The 19,862-nt window shown below is 46.8% G+C and overlaps 1 protein-coding gene across 1 annotated transcript in view; it reads right to left on the bottom strand.

The window, feature by feature from the left end:
• Nucleotides 1-10,488, bottom strand: part of NR5A2 (nuclear receptor subfamily 5 group A member 2) — a 109,099-nt gene extending 98,611 nt beyond the window's left edge. The window contains exon 1 of the mRNA XM_031438325.2: nt 10,426-10,488. Coding sequence (XP_031294185.1) covers nt 10,426-10,488 — 63 coding nt within the window. The remainder of the gene's footprint in view (nt 1-10,425) is intronic.
• Between the last annotated feature and the right edge of the window lie 9,374 nt (nt 10,489-19,862).

Genomic DNA, 19,862 nt, shown 5'->3' with positions numbered 1-19,862 from the left:
CCTCCCACCCCTCTCTGGCCCGGGGCGGGGGATGCGAGCGCGGTGGGGCTTACAGCGGGCGAGAGGCGACCTCTGTCTGAACGCGGCGGCCAAGGAGGGGAAGCTGGTGCGGAGACTGCGGCGCGCGCAGGGGAAGCCAGCGGGACGGGGGTGGGAGTGGGGATGGGGGCGCCCCCGGTGTGCGTCGGGTGAGGGGCAGCACGAAGAGTTAAACACACATTAAAACAACCTAGAAAAGAGGAGCTAACCTGCTCTCAAGGGTCTCTCCGCCTCACTCCTCTCGGCACTCAGTCCCCGCGACCCCGGGAGCGGCCGAGCTCGAAGCGCGGCTCACCTGCTCCCCCGGGGGGGACGGGGGCAGCCGTGTGGCCGCAAGTTCCCTCACTTGTTGGGAATTGGAACAGCTAACCCCGTTTCCCCACCCTTCCCCAGTGCCTGGGCTCACTTATATGCACAGTCCCCTTCCTCGAGCCCAAGATTATCTCGGCGGCGGACTTCCTAAGTTTGCGTGAACTGCGTTTTCATTTAGAATGCGGAGATGCGTCTGGGCTTTCCTTTTTCATTCTGGTCTCTTGGGTGGGACCAGCCACATGAGGCCCAGAGGGCCGGCACTTTAAAAAGTTTTAAAGAACCATCTGTTATGCAAGCTTTTCAGCCACCAGAGCAGCCCCACCTTCTAAGTTTTCAGATCTCATCCCAGCAAGATGAAAACATTTCCCCAGCCTCCCGACTGCACGCGAAATGCCTTATATTCAGTGTCTGCTGTGCGGCCTGGCGATTATCAGAATCCACCCACAAGGGGCTGAATTTGAATCTCAAAAGCTCTGAATTTATTCTATTTGAATGGCGTAGAGATCACACATTCAAACTGCCGGGTCCAGTATTTGATGAACTGAAAAATACTCCGATCATTGTCATGCCTAACCTACGGTTTTATCAGAAAGAAGTTCCTCCTCTACCCGCGCCTGGCCACACTGCTGCCTCTAAACTGGTTGTTACTTTGCTCTTCAATATCTAGTATTCAGAATCCAAGTTCAAATTTAAACTTTAAAAATCTGTTTTAGTAGCATCTGCAGGTTTCATGAAAACATCTCAACTTGGTGGGTTGGCTGCCCATTAGTTTGTGAAGAGGAGGGGGCTGAGTTTGCCCGGATTAGTGGCCCTTAAGATGCTCAGATGTTGGTGGCAGTATCAAGCAACATTCAGTCCATTCTCAGTGTTCCTAGTTGTTTTCAGTATCTTCGTGAATTAAGTTCAGAAAGGGAGTAAGTCTCGGAGCTCAAATCAGTGCTCACAGGGCTTGACTTGTGGGTTCAGATGAACTTTGGGAATAAGTTGATTACAAAGCCTTCATGTAAGAACCACCCCCTCCCACGGTAATCAAGGAGCCTATGGGCGCCTTCCCAGCCCCAGGCAGACAGCTCAGGGGCCCGGTGCTGCCCTCGGTTGGGGAGAGAAGGCCCTCTGGCTGGTAGAGCAGGAGGAAGAGGTTAAGGAGAGTCAGAAGTAGACAGGGACAACCAGGACCTCCTAATTGCAGAGTGGCACACATTTTACCGGTTCTTGAGGCTGAGCCTGACTTGGCTGGTGGCAAACTTCGTGATCACGTTCATAACCCGGCCTCAACCCAAGAAGGGACCTGTTTAAGCCACACTGGTGTCTTCATTCTAGGCCAGTCTGCCCTCCCATCAGACCCCCAAAGACCTGGAGGGATGGTGATAAAGGACTAGCTGGCATCCATGTGGCTTCCTCACAAAAGACAGCGGCAACGGGGGAGAAGAGGGGTTGGGGTCAATGTTTTAAAAACCCGCCCTTTTTAAAAGAACGCACAGTTGACTCAGAGGAAAGGTCCGAAGCTTTCCGCCTGCTTTGAAGCGCCAGTGCAGGCAGGCGGCCCTGCTTAATAAGATGCGAGCCCTGTTCCAGGCGCCGAGAGTGCCGGAGGTCTCACGCCGAGAGAAAGCCTCCTCTGCTTAGAAATGGAGCCCTCGGTGCTGCAGGCCTCCAGTTCCAGGGACGGAAGGGCTCCCGAGGGCCAGAGCCATCCGGATCCCCTCGGGGGACCTCGAAACCCCGCCTCGTCCACTGGAATCTCCCACAGGAGAGACCCGAGGGTCCAGTCCACTTTCCCCGGGCGCTCCGCGTGGGGTTTAGGGGAGCAGCGGAGTCCGCAACCCTGGGGCAGAGGCCGAGGAAGGGGCGGCGGTACCCGGCTTCGGACGCGCGCTCGTTACCGTCCTCGGCCAAGCGCACCGTTTCCGCACTGGAGCCCTGTGACCCGGGGTGGGCTGGGCTCCCAAGAACACCCTCGGGGAAGGGTGGCGGCGGCGGAGGCGCCCGAGCCCGCCGCAGGGCCGGGTCGGTCGCCTGGGGATGGTTGTAGGTGGCAGAGGCCGCAGCACGAGGCAGGGGGGCCAAGAGGACCCCAGGAGGGGAAGCAGATGAGATGGGGGTGGGGGAGCAGGGTCTGTGTGGCCGAAACGTCGATGCCGGCGGTGGTCTGCACTCCCAGAAAGATACACCCACCGCCTTGGAATGATAAAGCCCCCGCAGGCGGGCCGACGCCTCCCATCCTCCGCGGGGCCGTCTCACCCACCGCCTCTTAGGGGAGGCACACTTAAGAATCCACCCCAGCTGCGGGAAGTGTAACAGGTGGGGGCCGGAGACGGGAACCCGGGGGGCCCGGAGAGGTGGCTCCGGCTTCGGCCGCCGTGCGCCTCCTCAGTTTCCTCCCTGTTCTCCTGCCAAGCCCTGGCAAACTTCGCTCCCTTTCCCCACCACGTCCCCCACGCCTCCACCTTCTTTCCTACGAGGCTGGTCTCCAGGCTCGTCCTTCCCGGCTCTGACTTTGTCTTAAAGCGTTGATTGACGGTTGCAATTACAAAGGATGATGGCTTGGGGAGGCTCCCGCAGCCTTGATGAGCCCAAGAAGACAGTTCTGGCATATTTTATCCGGGCTCAGCGTCACGGGCCGTGCGCCCCATCCACCCGCGGGCAGGGGCTGAGGGGATCTGGGCCTCCCCGCCCGCGAGGAGGTCACTGCCTTGCTCTCCCGCCTCCGCCTTCCCGCGCCTCCGCGCCGCGCTCCCGAGCGCGCGCCTGGAACAGCCTGCCCTTGACCTGACCTGGGGGTGTCGGTCGGCCCCGCGCGCTTCCCGCGTGCAGTCTGCAAAGGCACAAAGTGTCAAGACTTTGAGGACAGGCTCGAGTTTCCTGGGCTCAGCAAACACAGGTCCCCGGAAGCACAGCGTGGAAGACCCTCGCCTCCCGCGCGCCCGGGTGGGGAAGCCTCGCACGACCCAGCCAGCCTCGTTCGACGCTTGCCCGTCTACATCCTTGCAAACAATTTCGAAGGCCTCCTCCATGACTACTTGGTGCTTTCGAGAGACCAGAACACATTTCTCGTAGCAGGTGTGTACTATTCGGCCCCAGAGGAAGCTTAGACACTTTTACCCCCTCCAGAAATTCTCCACCACCAGGCCGAGAGAGCCCGAGGGCAAAGAGAAGCTGGTTTACTGGTCTCCTGAAACTTGGACTCTGCCTAATTTTTCGCCCCCCCCCCTTGAAAAGCCCACCGTAAGCCATTTTTGTATTTCTCTTGCCTTTCTCTGAAAATTAAGTTTAGTAAGAACAGAGTTTCGCTCCTGAGCTCGGGGGGGCTGGGCTCTCCGCCCCTGCCTCTAGGCGCCCCGCCCCCACGTTCAAGCCCTTTTTTTTTAGGAGGGGTTAAATTTCAGTGCAGACATAAATTACCAAAGAGCATCAAATTGGCCGAAGCTTTCAAAAAATAAACTTGAATAGGTGAGAAGTCGTGTCATGTTAAAAAAAAAAAAAAAACCCTTCGCCAATTACTACTTCAGACCTCCTCAGCAACAGTGTCGAGGGCGGTAGGGAGAACTGCCGCCAGTTTAGACACTGCGCCCTGGACGAGGTGGCCCGGAGACGGCGATGGAACCACATTCACGCTGGAAGTATCTTAGTTTACCACGCCCCGCCTTTACCCACCAGAAGATGCAAGGTGATGCAGTTATCTGGGTAATCCAGACTCCACCCCGCCTCCCCCAAAACAAACTCCCATCCTAGCCCTGAAGGAAAGGTGAGGTTTGGGGAAAGTTTGGCCTCAATTATTGGACTCTGCAGCTCTCGCTAATAAGGCTTCGCTGTGGAACTTCTGGACTTCATTTTCTTTGGGGCAAACTGCCCCAGCCCAGGGGTCCAGGCGCGTCCCACCTTGGGAGGGCCGGTGCCCTTTGAAGTGAACAGGGAGATCCGGTCTTAGAAAGGAGCTGGCGGGGAAATAATCTTGGGTAGGTGGTCCAATCTAATCTATCTCTTCCTCTCTGTAATTGAAATGGAAATGGAAGTCAGCTCCAACTCAGAACTGGAGACTCCACTTTCGGAACCAACCAGAGCTCTGAGTGAGGGTCTCTGACCTGCCACCCAACCCTTGGCGAAATCAGCTGGACACCCACTTGGCGATTCCACCCCACCCCCACCCCCCAACCTGGACCAGGCGCTCCATCCTTGACACTAGATGATTCTGAAGCTGGTCAGATTGGAAGCAACCAGAGGGAAGGGGTCACGAGCTGCCCAGCTTCCGAGTCTCCTGCTATGGCCTGGAGGGCGTGGACCACCCAGAGGCTCTTCCCTTAGGAAAGCCCCCACGCAGGGGGTTTCTGGTTAAGATCCCAGAGTCCTGGACCCGCAGAGCTGCAGGCATCCAGCAGTTTGGGTCCCTCTGGGGCAGCAAAGAAAGTGGGGTTTGGAGAGGCAAGACTCGCGGTGGTGTCGTCCCCCTGGGGCTTGCCACGCGGACGCAGGGAGAGTGTTGGGGTCCCCGAGGTGCCGCGGTTGCTCGATTCGGAAGATATCGGCTCCTTTTCTAACCAGCCTCCAACTTGAAGACAACTTTTGCGGTTAAGAGACGGTGGCCAGCGTGCGCCGAGCCTGAGGACGAGTTCTTTCGCTTTCCCTCGGGGCTTCTTGTCTGGAAACTGGGACGTTGCTTCAGGGACCTGGTGGCGCGCTCTGACCAGTTCTTTCCAATCCTACACGGACCGCTGGAGGAGGTGGGGCTTTGGGCCACTGAGGATGTACACGTCCAGATCCGGAGCCGGAATCAGCATTTATTGTGAAAAATATTAGCGCCGCGCGTGGGATCAGCATTTCTCGGCAGGAGACGCACCCGGGTTTGTCAAAAGTGCTTAAGAAGGGTGGTGGGTGGAGGTGGTGCTTAACCCATCTTTCCCTATCTCCTTCCCTCATGAGACAACATTTGTTTGTTTCTTAGGAATAAGAAGTCCTGTCTAAACTCAGTCACTTACTTTGAGTGACCTCCCTGTCCTGCTACCCACGGACTCTAACAAGTAAGTGCTCCCATGTCCTCCCGATTTCCTTGCCATGCGCTCAGCGGCCCTGCACCATAAACCGTGAAACTGCAAGCTGAACGTCAGGCTCCAGAGATCCTTTCAGGAAATTCCAGAGTGGAAGACCAGAAGTGCCTTCCCACCCATCTCTGCCCTGCCCTCGGGCTCCACAGGCTGCGCCACCCCACCCAGACACCACGCCCACCCCACCCTTCTGAACTCTTGGGGGTCCTAAATCAGATTTCCACCGTGGATTGAAGAGGAAAATAAAGAGCCATTTACAAATGTCTTTCTTCAGCCCAAAATGCTTTTCGGAAGACAGTCTGAGTAGATCAACATTGTTCGTAGTCATAATTTGGTTATGACAACAAGGGCAAAAAGGTAACACCTTGAAGAGCATGGATTTCAGAATCATATCCATGGGTGTCATTTACAGCTCATTCTTCTGACGAGCTGAGTGATTCTGGGTACATCACTTGACTGAGAAGTCTATCTTTAAAATTTAAACAAATGTTTTCTTGTTGAAGTATAGTCAGTTATGATGTGTCAATTTCTGGTGTCCAGCATAATTTTTCAGTCATCCATGTACATACATATATTCGTTTTCACATTCTTTTTCATTATTGGTGACTACAAGATATTATATATAGTTCCCTGTGCTATACAGAAGAAATACTTTTTTAAATCTATTTTATAGATAGTAGTTAGTATCTGCAAATCTGAAACTCCCAATTTATCCTTTTCTACCCCCTTTCCACCCAGTAACCATAAATATTTGTTTACTATATCTGTGAGTCTGTTTCTGTTTTATAAATGAATTCATTAGTGTCCTCTTTTTTCTTTTTTTCTTTAACATTTTTTAATTGAGTTATAGTCATTTTACAATGTTGTATCAAATTCTTTTTTCTTTTTAGATTCCACATATGAGTGACATCATATGGTATTTTTCTTTCTCTTTCTGGCTTACTTCACTTAGAATGATGTTATCCAGATCCATTCATGTTGCTGCAAGTATCTATTTCATTCTTTTTTATGGCTGAGTAGTATTTTATCATCTGAGTCCATTTTTTTAAGTCAATAAAATGTTAACACAGAAAACTTTTTTTTTGTAATAAGTAAACTTTAAATGTATGAGCTGGTGCCCCAAGAGGAGCCCACCAGGCTGTTATTAATAGCAGTTCTCTTTTCTCTTTTTCTTTTTCCCCTTAACTTCCCCCAGATCACCCTTCTGTAAGGAAAATAACCAGGAAGGGAGTCACCAGCCATTCTAAGGACTATGACAAGTAGATCTTCCCAGTGGGAGGTTCTGGCCAACTCCACCATCTTGCAGCATTTGACACAGTTCTCAGGGCTCAGTCACATGACCTTCAGCTATTCAGCTTGTTTGAAGTTTAAAAGTTAAAGTCTGTCTTGTTACTTACCAATCACACAAAAACACACATAATGGTGCTCCCAAAAGGCTATGAAAGAGGACTTTATTGATCAGTCTGGTCCCCTTGGCTCCCCCAGGCTTAATCTCTCACACTCAGACTGGTCACGTTTCAGCTCTTCCCCAGACCACAGTGCTCCCTGAACTCCTGAAGTTCCTTGAAGCCAACTGGATTTCTCATTCAAGTTATTGTTCCAGCAGGTGGAGAGGAAGGACATACACACTAAGAAACAGCTTTCTCCCAAAGCGGGTTCTGGACTTGGGGAGCAAGATGTCTGGCTCTTGCCCCACACAGGGCATCCCTGGAGGTGTCTGGGGGGGCTGGATCACCAGATGGGGGACTGTCCCAGAGCCCATCTCTAGCCCAGCTCAATCAAGTTCAGGGTTGAATCCAAGATAACCCTAGGCATTGTGTCTGGGTGGAGGGGTCGAGTAAAGCATTGCCAAGCCTCTGTTCTCCCGTACTCCACACGTCTCTCTTGGTTTATTAAAAGAGACATTAAGAAATCCTTTAAGTCCCATCACAACTTGAGGATCCAGGCCAGGGAAGAGACTCTGGGAGGCATTGTTTTGGAGGTGGGCAGGAGAGGAGGTCCCACGGTTAGCTTCCTGGAGGGAACTGGTTGCCCAGCCCCAGCAGAAAGAATCAGAACACGGGTTTGGGTGACTGGTGTTCTAAACTGCATTGCCGATAAATCAGCTAGAGGTTACATACAGGCTGTCTCACTTTCCATGTGTGACATCTACTTCCAGAGATCTTTAAGGGCACAGAGCTTACTAGAGGTTATCACCGGAAGAAAATCAGACTCCAAGAGTGTGAAGGGGACCAGATAGCAACGTTTACATCACGTCTCAATACGGCATGTGCATTGTGTATTCTGAACCCCTAACTATGCAGACAGAACTTCCTGTGGCAGGCATGCGACGTCAGATTGACTGTTTAATAAATATTCTTGGAAAATGCACTGAATTTGAAGAACTACATAAACAGAATACAAATCACAGCATAATGTTGGGCACATTGCAGGAGGGTCAATGTATACTTGTCACATGACGTATTTCCTATCACACAGACTTGGCCCTTTGGCTGATATGGTACTGAAATTAGTACTGCGTATCATTCAGTAAAGTCACTCCACTCATGAAAAAGAAAAAAACCCTAAGGCAGAACCCAAGCATCTGGGCAGCGTCGCAGGGCTGGGGAACATCAGGGTGCTGATCTGGTACAACCCGAGGCCGCTGCTTTACGCCCCTCTGGTGATCCTGCAGGCGGGCAGGAGGAACAGGCCATCCTATTTTCACTTTTCTACGTGAGCACAGGCAGCTAAACACAATCTTCATTTAACCACCAACGTGCATATTAGAAAAATGCCATGCTCAACTAGGACGCAGAGAGACAGCCTTTTAGACAAAGGACAGAGGCACCTTTTCCGGCAGAACACAGCTGAATTGTCGAGCTCAAACCCTGACTGGGCCATACATACATTGGGCTCAGTGTTGTGAAGTTCTGCCCACCTGATCCCAACGTGCAATTTGCCATCTCAAAGCCGCCAGGGCCGCAGCCTCTATGAGCTGCACTTGTGGTTTCTCAGTGGGCCTGCCCTGGGCCATCAGACCCCCATCCAAGAGGCAACTGGCCATCAGGGACCCAACTGTCCCGTCTGATGGCTCCCCAGTGTCTCCTCATCCTTTCTGCCAGCCTCCTGGGTGACTGCCTAGCCAAGAACCCCCGGGACGGCCCTCAGCACTGCTGGGAGACTTCCCTGTGGGACAGACGGGCTCTCAGTGCCAACCGCCGCCTCCAGGTGACTCAGACGTCTCAAATGGGGACACCTCTCCCCCATCCGTGGGGCTGCAGTGTCCGGGGACGCGGGAGAGCGCGCGCCTGGGCCGGGAAGGGGCGGCTGGCAGCCAGTGAGTTCCGGAAAGAGGTCCTCTTTAACCGGAAAGTTGACGGGAACCTCTCCCCACCCTCCCCCGGTCTGGCGCCCGGAAGTGCCCGCACGGGTCTGGGCTGTTCGCGGGCACGCGGAGGCCTGGGCGCCTCCTTCGAGACTTTCTTGAGGTTCAGCCGCTAGCGGTCGCCCCTCCGGACCCCGCGGCCCCCAGACGTGCAGGTGCTCTGGCTTCGTGCCGGGAGGGACCCCGCGCGGTGTGAGCGCCCACGGGCTCAGCGAAGATCCGCGTCCTCCGCGTGAAGGCGGCTCCGACCACCACCCCGCGTGCGCCCTGGGGCTCGGCGTGCGTGGCCTCGGCATCCCCTCGCCCGACGTGCGCGTTGGCGGTGGGACGCGTCTCCCCGCGCGCCCCCGCGTCCCCCTCCCGGCCGCGCCTCTCCCCGCGCGCCCCCGCGTCCCGGCCCGAGCGCGCCCTCGCCGCGCGCCCCCGACGTCAGCCGAGGCCGCCCCTCCAGCTGCCGCTGCCTGGAGGGACCCTTCGCCAGCGCGCCCCGGGGGCTTCGCCCCCAGCAAAGATTTGAAATGGCTCTGCGTCCTCTTCCGGCTCCCTTCTGTGCCCATAGTTCCTTTTTATCTGCAGAGCACTTGATTTCTCTGTTGCACTCTGCCTGCCTTCCCCGTGTTTTCTTTCTCGTAAGTACAGAACATTTTTTTGTAACCATTTCCTCAATTGATATACTTTAGGGTGTAGTTGGCCCATAAAAAAAGCAATCACTGCATTCAGTGGAGTCAGCTGGCTATCAAGGGAGGAAGAAGAAAAGCCGGAGCCTGGATTTTCCTTCTTGTTCCAGCAGAGCTGGAAGGAACCCAGCGCTGATGACAGGCCTCTGCCAGTTACAGGGAAGTTCCAGCCCGACAGCCTCAGGCAGGGCTACAAAACGGCCCAGGCCTCTCAGACACTAGTGGGAAGGAAGCTGGGCATGATTTCCACAGATAAGAATTACAGACGGCTGGAATCACTTTCCTTTAGTCCTTTGCTTTTAGGCTTAAGTGAAGGTATTCTTGCTGTAACGTTAATGCTTGTGACTCGCCATTATTTGTTCTTTCTTAAAATGAAGATTAGCTTTACTTACTTACTTACTCTGTTTATGAAAAGAAGACATGCTTACTATTTTGAGAAAAAAAAAAAAAGAAGACAGTAACCTTACCTTCTAATCCTTAACTAATGATGGTATAATTTTTGCTTTTTCTGGCATGTAAAACAAAAGTTTTCTATAGTATCTGCAATGAATGAGACATCGGTACTGTGGTGTGATCTGAAACTCCACAGACACTTGAAAGCATTTGTTAAAGTTTGATCAGTGATGACTCCATATGGTTAACTTATTTTAAGTTGTTCAAATTTTAGCTTATTATTTCTCATTTAAAATCGTCAGGAAATATTAGGGATGAAATTGATATATTGCACATTTTGTTTCCTGTCTGTTTTAGGCTAATAGAATGACATCCAAAAACAGTGGACCAAATGAATAATATTTGAAATATTCATGTGCCTCTTTTGAGCTTTCAGAAAGATAAATGTGTGATATTTACATGGCCTTATGTGCTTTTGATAAACACAGTTGGAAGAGCCGTGACTTCTAACAGTAGATACATCAGTGAGGTTAAGTTACATGTATTAGCGTAGCAGCAGGATAGAAGTAGCTGATAAATAGAGCAACTCCTACTTACCAATAGGTGTGAGCCCGTGCTTTAGAGATTCCTGTAAATCCCCAGTCTCCGAACTAGAAGACATTCTTAGTGAAATTACAGGCAGTCCTTTGGCTTAAAGCAGAAATCATTGAGCGTAAGAAAAAGTGCAGCTTGTCAAGTTTTGTAGTGGTCGGGAGGACACATCAAGACTACAGTACTCCCTGAGTGAAAGTTAAGAAAAAGAAAAAAAAAAAAAATCCAGGAATTCAGAAAGTTACAAGCAAGTCTTTTCCTGGACTCTGTACTTTTTCCAGCATCAGTGCCCTGCTGTAAACCATGTATCGAGTTTCATGATGGTTTCTAATCAGAGGAATGGAAACTTTTGATAGGCTTGGACTAATCACATGACTCTGTGCAGGTCGATAAGGGGACCCTGTTATAAAGTGACAGCAGAAGAGATAAGAACTCTTGGCAGATAATGGCAAAGAAATGATTAACTCAGAAGTGGAGAGGTGCTATGCAGCACAGAGAGTGGAAAGTTGTAAAACTGAGGGGTCAGAAGATCACACTCAGTGGATAAAACTCCAAACCAGCTCAAATCCACTAACTAAACTGAGGCTTGTGACATACTCCCTCGATGTCATCACCTCTGCACAGAGGACAGATGTGGCTCTTCTGACCTCTGTAAATGTATTTTAGATGACAATGTTGGCAGACATTAATTCTTTGAGTGATGACTGGGGATATGACTGACACTTTGCAGGGCTACAGGCAGCCTTTCCAAGCCTGTGCTGATTTATTTATTTGTGTTTTGTCAAACAGTTTTTTTATCTGCCTCTTCATTAGCTGAGGAATTCGCCTGAACTGGTTTGTACATTGGTCAGTTGGTTAAGAGGGCAGCCGACCTATCTCTTTACCCTCAATAAACTAAACCTTATACTCTGAGGTTAATGCTGGCAAAATGATGAATGTGTAACACATTTCCCATGATTTCAAAATTATCATTCTTTCTTGAATCCATGGGAAAAAATCTGGATCACTCTTCATCATAAAAGAACTATTACTCAAATGACCAAGGGTTTTAGGCTCTTGTTGAAAATCTCTCTTATTCTTCAAAATAACAAAACCTGAACTCTTAGAGCAACGCATGCCTTTCCATATTTTGTGGGACAGTTAGTTGTTTTCTTGTATGTTTTGATTTTGCTAATGGAGCAAACTTTTTTTTTTTTGCCTGAGATTCTATTTGGAAAACCCAAAAATTTTATATACAGCATTTTCCCCATCAAAATTGTACTTTTTGGATTAGATTTGACTGTATATAATAGGAAAGCTGGAATGACAATAGTTTAACACATTTATTTCTCTCATAAAAAAAAATTCAGAGGTTGGGGTGGTACAGTGGCCCTACAAAGTTGTTGCAATTTATCATCCTCTGTCTCTTGTCCTCATGTTCCAGAACAGCTGCGAGGGGTCAGCCATCACTACTAAGAAACAGTATGGAGGAAGGAAGAAAACACATATTCCTTTTTTAGGAAATTCCCTGAAAGCACCACATAAACACTTTGCACATATCTCACTAGGCAGAAATTAGGCACATATCCACACTTAGCTGCAAGGGAGGCTGGGCAGTATTTAGCTGAGCAAGTAAATATGCATTTCAGAGTAAAAAGGATTGCGTGATTATAATCATCCACGTCAGTCCTTTGTTGTTATTTCTTTAAACAGTCAGGCAACAACATGGCACAATAGCAGAAATGTACCTACGTACAAACTATGCAGCTGTTCCCTTCAAAATTGTTAGGACTCCAAACGGTTTTTGCTTATGTAAGTCAATGTCTATTAGTGTTTATTGTGTTCAGAGTTAAAACTGAGAACGTAAAAAATTATTAATGACTTATAAGTATATTAGTGTATTGTTCTTAAAAATAGGTGACTATGAATAACACATTTAAAATTGAAAGCAATTATTTTCCAAATTAAAAAAAAATCTGTAAAAAGTGGCATTTTCAGAAGTCTCGTTAACATCTAGCTGGATTCTCACATCTGCTTCTGCCCTCAGTCTGTAGTGATATATTGTTTTGGTTGAAGTTTATAAGAAAATGTGGTCTTCAAAATACGAAGTCAGGAAAAAGACGAGTCTTACAACAGCTTCTTCAGCTAATAATTGCCTTTTTCTTTGGCACTACGCCAGAAGCCCACAAGCGATGTCTTCTCAGTTGAAATATGGACTCTGAAGCCGTTTCTGTGGACGCCTTGTGCTCTACTACACTGAAGTTCATTGGCCTTTTCTACACTTCAAATACACCTTTTCCTACGCATGATTTTGTTAAATCTTATACTGGTGATTTGGAAAATAGAGGTTCATCAAATGTGGCAAATTTTCCACATGTGGACAAGTGTCAAAAATTCTACTTGCTAATATCACCACTGATGTCATCAAAAGTCTTTCAATCCTGGGAAGCCGTCAGACTCACAGTGAAATACACAACTTTTCACTTGAACGTCTGAATTTTATCAGTGGAAAAAGGTTCTATTTTTTCCTTGAAGTAACTGGTTCACTTCATATTTGAGAAGTGTCCCCCAGGCACCCACATCTAAACAACGGCAGTTTGTTTGTCGGTCATTCTCAAAATCTAAAGGTAACGTTCCTTTGAAAAAAAGGAGTCATGTTCTTCAAGGGTATCACGTTAACACATTTTTACAAAGTGCATCATGTGTGGAATACACTGGTTGTTCTGGTCAGAGAATACAAGGCTTGGAATCCTTTGTCAAACAAAATAGTGTGTTAATGTTGTCTGTTTTCACAGTGTGCTTTCGTAATTCTATTTTTGGGAAATTCAGGGCAAGGAAGAAATTGGAATTGAATTAAAATAGATGACATCTTCTTTTGTTAAATACACAGAAACTTCCTGGTGCCGCAGCCTCAGTGTCCTGCCTGAGAGATTTGTGGAACACAGAGGAGTTGGATGCTTACCATAGGAACCTGGGATTCTGGCTCTTTTTCTGGCTTTTCATGTCTTTGAAATAAATGTCAAGATTATTTAAAAATGTACCTCCCTACACCTCAGGGTTACATTGTCAGTTGGTTAGAAGACTGATTTTTGGATCAACAGTTTCATTCATTTTCTTCAGGGCAGTGAAGTTGGCAAGCTCAAGGATGTTTCCTTGAGTCTTTGAAACTCTCTGGAGAGAAGGACTTGGTGTTTGTGATGAGCCAGAACAAGCACACCTCTGGCCCAGGACCTAAGAAGAAAAGAGAGAGAAATTGATGAGGGGCTCTATTTATATAAATGGAATATATATATATATATATATTCCCTTAATTAACACATTATAACCTAATTAGAGTAATTGTTTAAATCACGAATGCTAATAAGGCTAAAATCCAAGTTTTAACTTCTATGGAAAGAAGTTTTATAAATGGAAAAACCATCTGCAAGATAGAATGGACGACTGGCGTCTCTAGGTAACTAACGCACATGGTCTTGTGCCTTAATTGGGGAGGGGTCAGTTTGATACACTTATTGTATAGTTGATAAAAGGAAAGGGACCTTTTCTGAATTTTGATTGGATGATGATACCAGGCAAGTTGGAATGTAAATTTATGACACTAGCTAATTTCAATGTTGAAATTTAAATTGTATTTTCTTCTTTTAGGTTGCTGGAAGAGACTCCTCCTCAGTGAGTGACTCGAGCCCATGGGTGTACATTTTCAAGCCTTTATGTGGCTTGAAACAGTATTAACATCAATGCTTCTTTTAAACTGAGTAAGTGGGGTGTGTGTACAGCTACAGATCATGTGTAACTCTGTATGTGGGCGTTCGTTGTAACATAATTTCACACGTCGTAATCGATTGAGCTGTCGTTGTCTGAAGAGTCACATGCAGAGTCTATAATCCCCTTTTCCTCTTTGCTGTTTGCTCTGATTACTGTTGCTTTCGTTTCTCCTCTCGCTTTGCGTTACTAGGTTGAAATAAATGCTGGAATACCACATCAGAACGATGACAGTGCTATGTGGGTCTAAGTGAAGGAAGCCAGAAAGAGAAAGAAAAATGCCACATGGCATCATTTCTATGTGAAGTCTAAAAAACAGAAGACACAAGCAAACTTATTTACAAACCAGAAACAGACTCACAGACATAGAAGACAAACTTTTGGTTACTGGGGGGAGACGGGGTGGGAAGGGATAAGTTGGGAGTTCGAGGTTTGAGATACTACCATGTGTAAAATAGATAAACAACAAGTTCCTGCCACAGAGCACAAGGAGTTCTATTCAATATCTTGTAGCCTCTGTGATGAAAAGAATATGAAAACGAATACATGTATATCTGTGTGTGACTGAAACGTGATGCGGTGCACCAGACATTGACACAGCACTGGGAACTGACTAGACTTAAGGTTTTTAAAAAAAGCGCCATATGGAGAGACCAGATTGAAGAGAGATGAGAACGGCGAAAGGCCGGCCGCCGCCTCGCTCTGCGCCTCTGAGCTGTGCTGCTGAGTCCGAGCCCCGCCCGGCACGCTCACCTCTGGCTCCGGCTTGGATGGGCGGGGGCTGGGCGCCTCCTGCAAGTCGAGGTGAGAGGTGGCCGTGCGGGCCCCGTGAGACGTCCACAGAGCCTCCTCAGGGTGGGAGTGTGGAGGAGACCTGTCATAGGGGGTGAGCGGTTTAGAACCGGCAGTGGTGCTCCCCGGGTGAGGGAGCTGTGACCTTGGCTGGTCGCTGGAGATGGCGTTTGACGGACAGGCTGCTTTTCCTTTGAGATGTGAGCTTTTGTGTGCACTCTGCTCGGCATTCATGCCGTAGTAGATACTGTTTACTTAGCTTACGTCTTTCCTTTAGATATACAGTGAATTTCAGAATACGATTTTTACTGAAACAACAATTTCTCCCCGAATTTCCAGATGGAAACCCAGAAGGGGCGTACATTTTTGCAAGCATAGCTCACACCTGTAACTGCTTTGGAAGATGTAGGGCTTCTCTCATACATGCCCGCGTGTCGGACACACATTTGTTAAGGCTTCACATGTTATTCAGTCCATGAAATGGCGTCGTCCATCCGATCTTCCCATACACCCAACTGTCTTCCTCTGAAAAACCATTCAGTTGTAGTTGGTGAATGCAGCCCACCTGTGTATGAGAGCCTAGAATTTAGGATCAGAAAGTTCACAACTTTGTCCCCTACTCAGGGGCCAAGTAATGCCTAACCTCTTTGAGCTTTGAAGCCTTCAAGTAAAAATGACAAAAATGATGGAATCTGGAAGTGTTTGCTGTGAGCAGTGAGACTGTATGTAGAAAGCGCTCAGTGTGGTGCCAGAGAGAAAGTGCGTGTTTTGACGTCATGAGAAACCAATAGGGACCCTGTGACTGGGGTCCTGGGAGAGACTCGTTTTCCATAGTGGGATTTTGGAAGACACACGCAAGCTTCTTTGTGTGTTTGGCTTTGGATGCCAGCTCTCACTCACAGGTGCTACTTGACGCCCCGTGGGAGACCTCGCGTGTGTGGCTTGATAGCGTTCCGTGGTGCTCGGCTTCGGTTCTTCTCCTTTTTGTGGATGGTTGACAAAATATGAAACAGTGAAAAAGACTGAGTTTTGTACTTTGTTATAGGTCGTATTTGTTATATGCTATGCTGACAGGATTGTTTACAAAATACTCCATGGACGTTGAGGGGTGATAGCGTTGCTGAGTTCCTAGTGACTCCCACCAGAACCTTTAAAAATACTGTTTGTTGTTTGTCACTCTCTGACTCCCTTTCCTGTGGGACTTACTGGCACGCTGAGGAAACGTCATATTAATGAGTGACCTCGGTCTTTTGAAGCTTATCTAGCAGGCTAATTTAATAGAAACAGACACTCAGTACTTTGTGAGAAATGAACATATTTTTGTGAAAGAAAGGCTGGTGTGACATTCACATGCGATACCAACAGCAGGTGCTTGGAACTCAGCCCCGAAGATGGTTAACGGGCGATTTCGGTCCCAGCTATGCTGGGAAAGCACCAAGCAAATCGCAGCCTCAGTTTTTAGCGATTCTTCTTCTCGCTCGAGGCGCGGTCTGGCCATCTCCTTTGGTGAAGGGGGGCATTCTGTTTTTATCACTTTCACTCTCCACTCATCAGGCACCGCCTTGGAGCAACGTGCAATGACTCACATTTACAGGGATACATGTTCATAATGAGAAAACACAATTTGCTAACTGATTTTGGAGAGGATTTGTAAATGATTGACAGATAACTAATGACACCTGGGCATCTTTGCCAAAAGCCAAAAGGTGTTCGGTAACATCGACTAAACCCACAGTGCATGATGACGCTGGAGTTCGGTTAATGAGTTACAGTCGCTGTAAACTTCCTGCATACACTCTTCCAAGACATTGAGACATATCCATTAGGAACTGATATTCTTGCAAAATTGGATTTCTGGTGAGCACCAGGCAGAGGCAGATACCAGAAAGGCCCTTTAGGTGGATTTACATTTGGATTGATTAAGAACAAGCACCCTAAATTACTCATCCCTCGAATGGACTGATTGCACCAGATCTTTAAGGTGTTTACAAAGGACTTGTAAATGCAGAAACCAGTTAGCGCCTGCCAAGCCGTTGCTTACTGGGGCATTTTTGCTGGTACCTTTCACTCACAAAGTTATCTGTCGCTGATTTCATTTAGGAGCTGGGCTAGTGTTGTTAAAAAAAAAAAAAAATCAGCTACCTTAACAACGCCCAAGCCTCAAATTATAGAAGATGGTGGGGTGGCAGACTTGGAAAAGTAATGACCGTGTAAAGATTTCTTCCCATTCTTTTCAATAACTGTGAGAAATATGGCACCTGGCAGGGAAGATAAGTTACTTTTACACAGAGCTCTTATGGCCAGGTAAATATTACTCACTTTTTATAGCACTAATAATTAAACAGAGCCCCAGGCAATCTTTCAGCAATTGAAATGTTTAAAACTTTATTCTGTAGGCTTGTGCTGGGTTCCCCACGTTTCTTAGAACCTGTGACCTGAGTCTGATGACGTACGATTCCTATCAGAGTAAATGAGATAAACTCAGTGCCATTTTGTCTCCATGGAAGGCCATTTAAAACTTTTGGACAAATAACTAAATTATCTAAACGGTTTTTATTGTTTATTTATTTAGTGATAGAGTCGATTTTTTTTTCCTTTTTGTTTTTTTAATTTTTTCCTTTTTAAGTATAGTTGATTTACAACTTTCTATTAGTTTCTGGTGTACAGCATAGTGATTCAGTTACACACAGACATATATATATACATACTCTTTTTCATTACAAGTTACTATAAGCCATTGTCTAAACTGTTTTTAAAGGGGGATCCGTAGTGCATCCAAAGTGACTTCCCTAGAAATTATATAGTGATTAAAAACAAACTATGGAGACACAGAGGGGAGGGTATAACTCCGTCATAGAGTTTGTGCATGAGGTCCTGGGTTCAGTCCCCAGGACCTCCACTGAAATGAATAAACCAACCAACAAACAAACCTAATTATGCCCCCCCAAAAACGCAAAAAAATATAGACACACAAAATAGATCTCAGACATTCTTAATGCATGAAACTGAACATTATATATTTATTAACTAACATCATCTGATAGACCACATGAATAGAGTAACCATTCTTCTAGAAAGAAGCATTTCACACAGCTAAATCTTACATGGCGCTAGCATAACTCAACCTTGATTGTGTTTCAGTTATTCTAAGAGACACTGCTTTATTGGGGTTTTTCTTTTTTTGCCTTTTCAATCCTTTATGAAAAAAGAAAAGGTTTAATCAAAAATGATAAAGTATAATTTAAAACTATCTATTCCTTAAACAGTTTCTTAATACATAGCCATCTGTAACTAGTCAAAACCTCAATCATCCATCTGCTGACGGTAGTAAAGGCATAAATGCACATTGTTTGGGGAAAGAAAAGATAAAAGAATAAAAGAAAGGGTTAATTGAAAACCTGAAGATACTCAGAAAGGTCGTCTTAAGCTGCATGAAACTGAGGAAAACGCAAATGGGCTGGAAGGAGGTAGCCTTACTTTTGACCTTTTATTTTTAATTCCGCGAATCTAACAAGTTTACCCTCAAGCATTATTTATTTAGATACCACTGTCTTTTAGATTTTTCAAATTCTTTTGCATTTCCCAGAAACCCACAAGCCATCCAATTTTTCTATTCTTAATAATGAAAGAAAAAGACAGTTGATATTACAGATAAATAAAAAAATGGAATTGTCATGAAATTTTAATTATTGATTCTTTTCCATAACTTCCCCATGACTACCCAAACTTAACTGTGCTGTGTTTAAATTTAGTGCCTTTTTGGCCTTTATTATGATTGTAAAGCTTTATTCCAATTAATTATATTAATGTTAGAATATATATGAGACTTAGGACAGTTGTTACTAGGTAGGTGGTTTTTGACTAGTTTTTCAACCTTTTTTACCTCTATATCTTCATGTATTTTCCATTTATTGAGCACATATTGTATGTTAGGCCCTCTGTTAAGTGCTTTACATACACTCTGTCATTTACTCCTAAGACTAATTATTTTATTTACCTCTGCTTTGCATATGAAAAAATTGGAAAATTTAAATAATTTCTCAGCACTACAGCGGTGGTATATGACAGAACTGGGTTCAAATCCTAGTCTGACTTCACTGCTCAAGGTCTAAAATTAAATCTTGAGACTGACAAGATTCTGCCTTGTAAAATTATTTTCTGAATTAAATAATATATATGCCTGGCTCATGGCAGTCATTCAATAAACACCAGCTAACATGGTTAATTCTGATGGCTGGGGAGGCACGCTGGGGAAACGCAGACGATTTTAAACGTAGATTCGCTAATGCGTCTTGTCCTGAAACGATGTAAGCATATATGAAATAGCAACAAATCGTAAGTGTGGCACCAACTCCCCACGCCCCAGATGAACTCATCTTTAATTTCAAATACCTTTTTTTGATGAAGGACATCACCAAATTCCTAAATCAGAAATTTGGGTGTCGTCCTAAAAGTCTCTCTCTCACTTGCCCTGTCTACTCAGTTGCCGAGCTCAGTCCCTTCCGCTTCCTTAACACCCCTCCAGGGCGTCCCCTCCGATCTAGTCCCACCATTGCCTTGGCTTCCAGCATCCACGCTGGGCAGCTCTCCGGCTTTGAGCCAGAGGGGCTTCAGGTCCGGTCCGGGCACCGCACTGATTGACAGCCTGGCCCTTGGTGAGTTCTCTGTTTCCTTTAACATTGCTTTCTCGGCAGCACCAACCACAACTCTTGAGATGGTGGGGAGACTGAATGACAACGTACGTATGGCAGGTCCAGCCTGCTGATTGGCACACAGAGGACCCTCATCATTCTCCCCTTCGATCACTTCCGTTATCTCCCCATGATTCTTTGCCCTTGCTCTGGCTTCCTCTAGAACTCTCCCCACTCTCCTGCTTAAAGATTTTGTAAAATTTAAGAATGATACTCTGCT

This window comes from Camelus dromedarius, chromosome 21 (assembly GCF_036321535.1).
Source record: "Camelus dromedarius isolate mCamDro1 chromosome 21, mCamDro1.pat, whole genome shotgun sequence".
Taxonomy (NCBI): domain Eukaryota; kingdom Metazoa; phylum Chordata; class Mammalia; order Artiodactyla; family Camelidae; genus Camelus; species Camelus dromedarius.
This window is presented reverse-complemented; position numbering and strand designations above follow the sequence as displayed.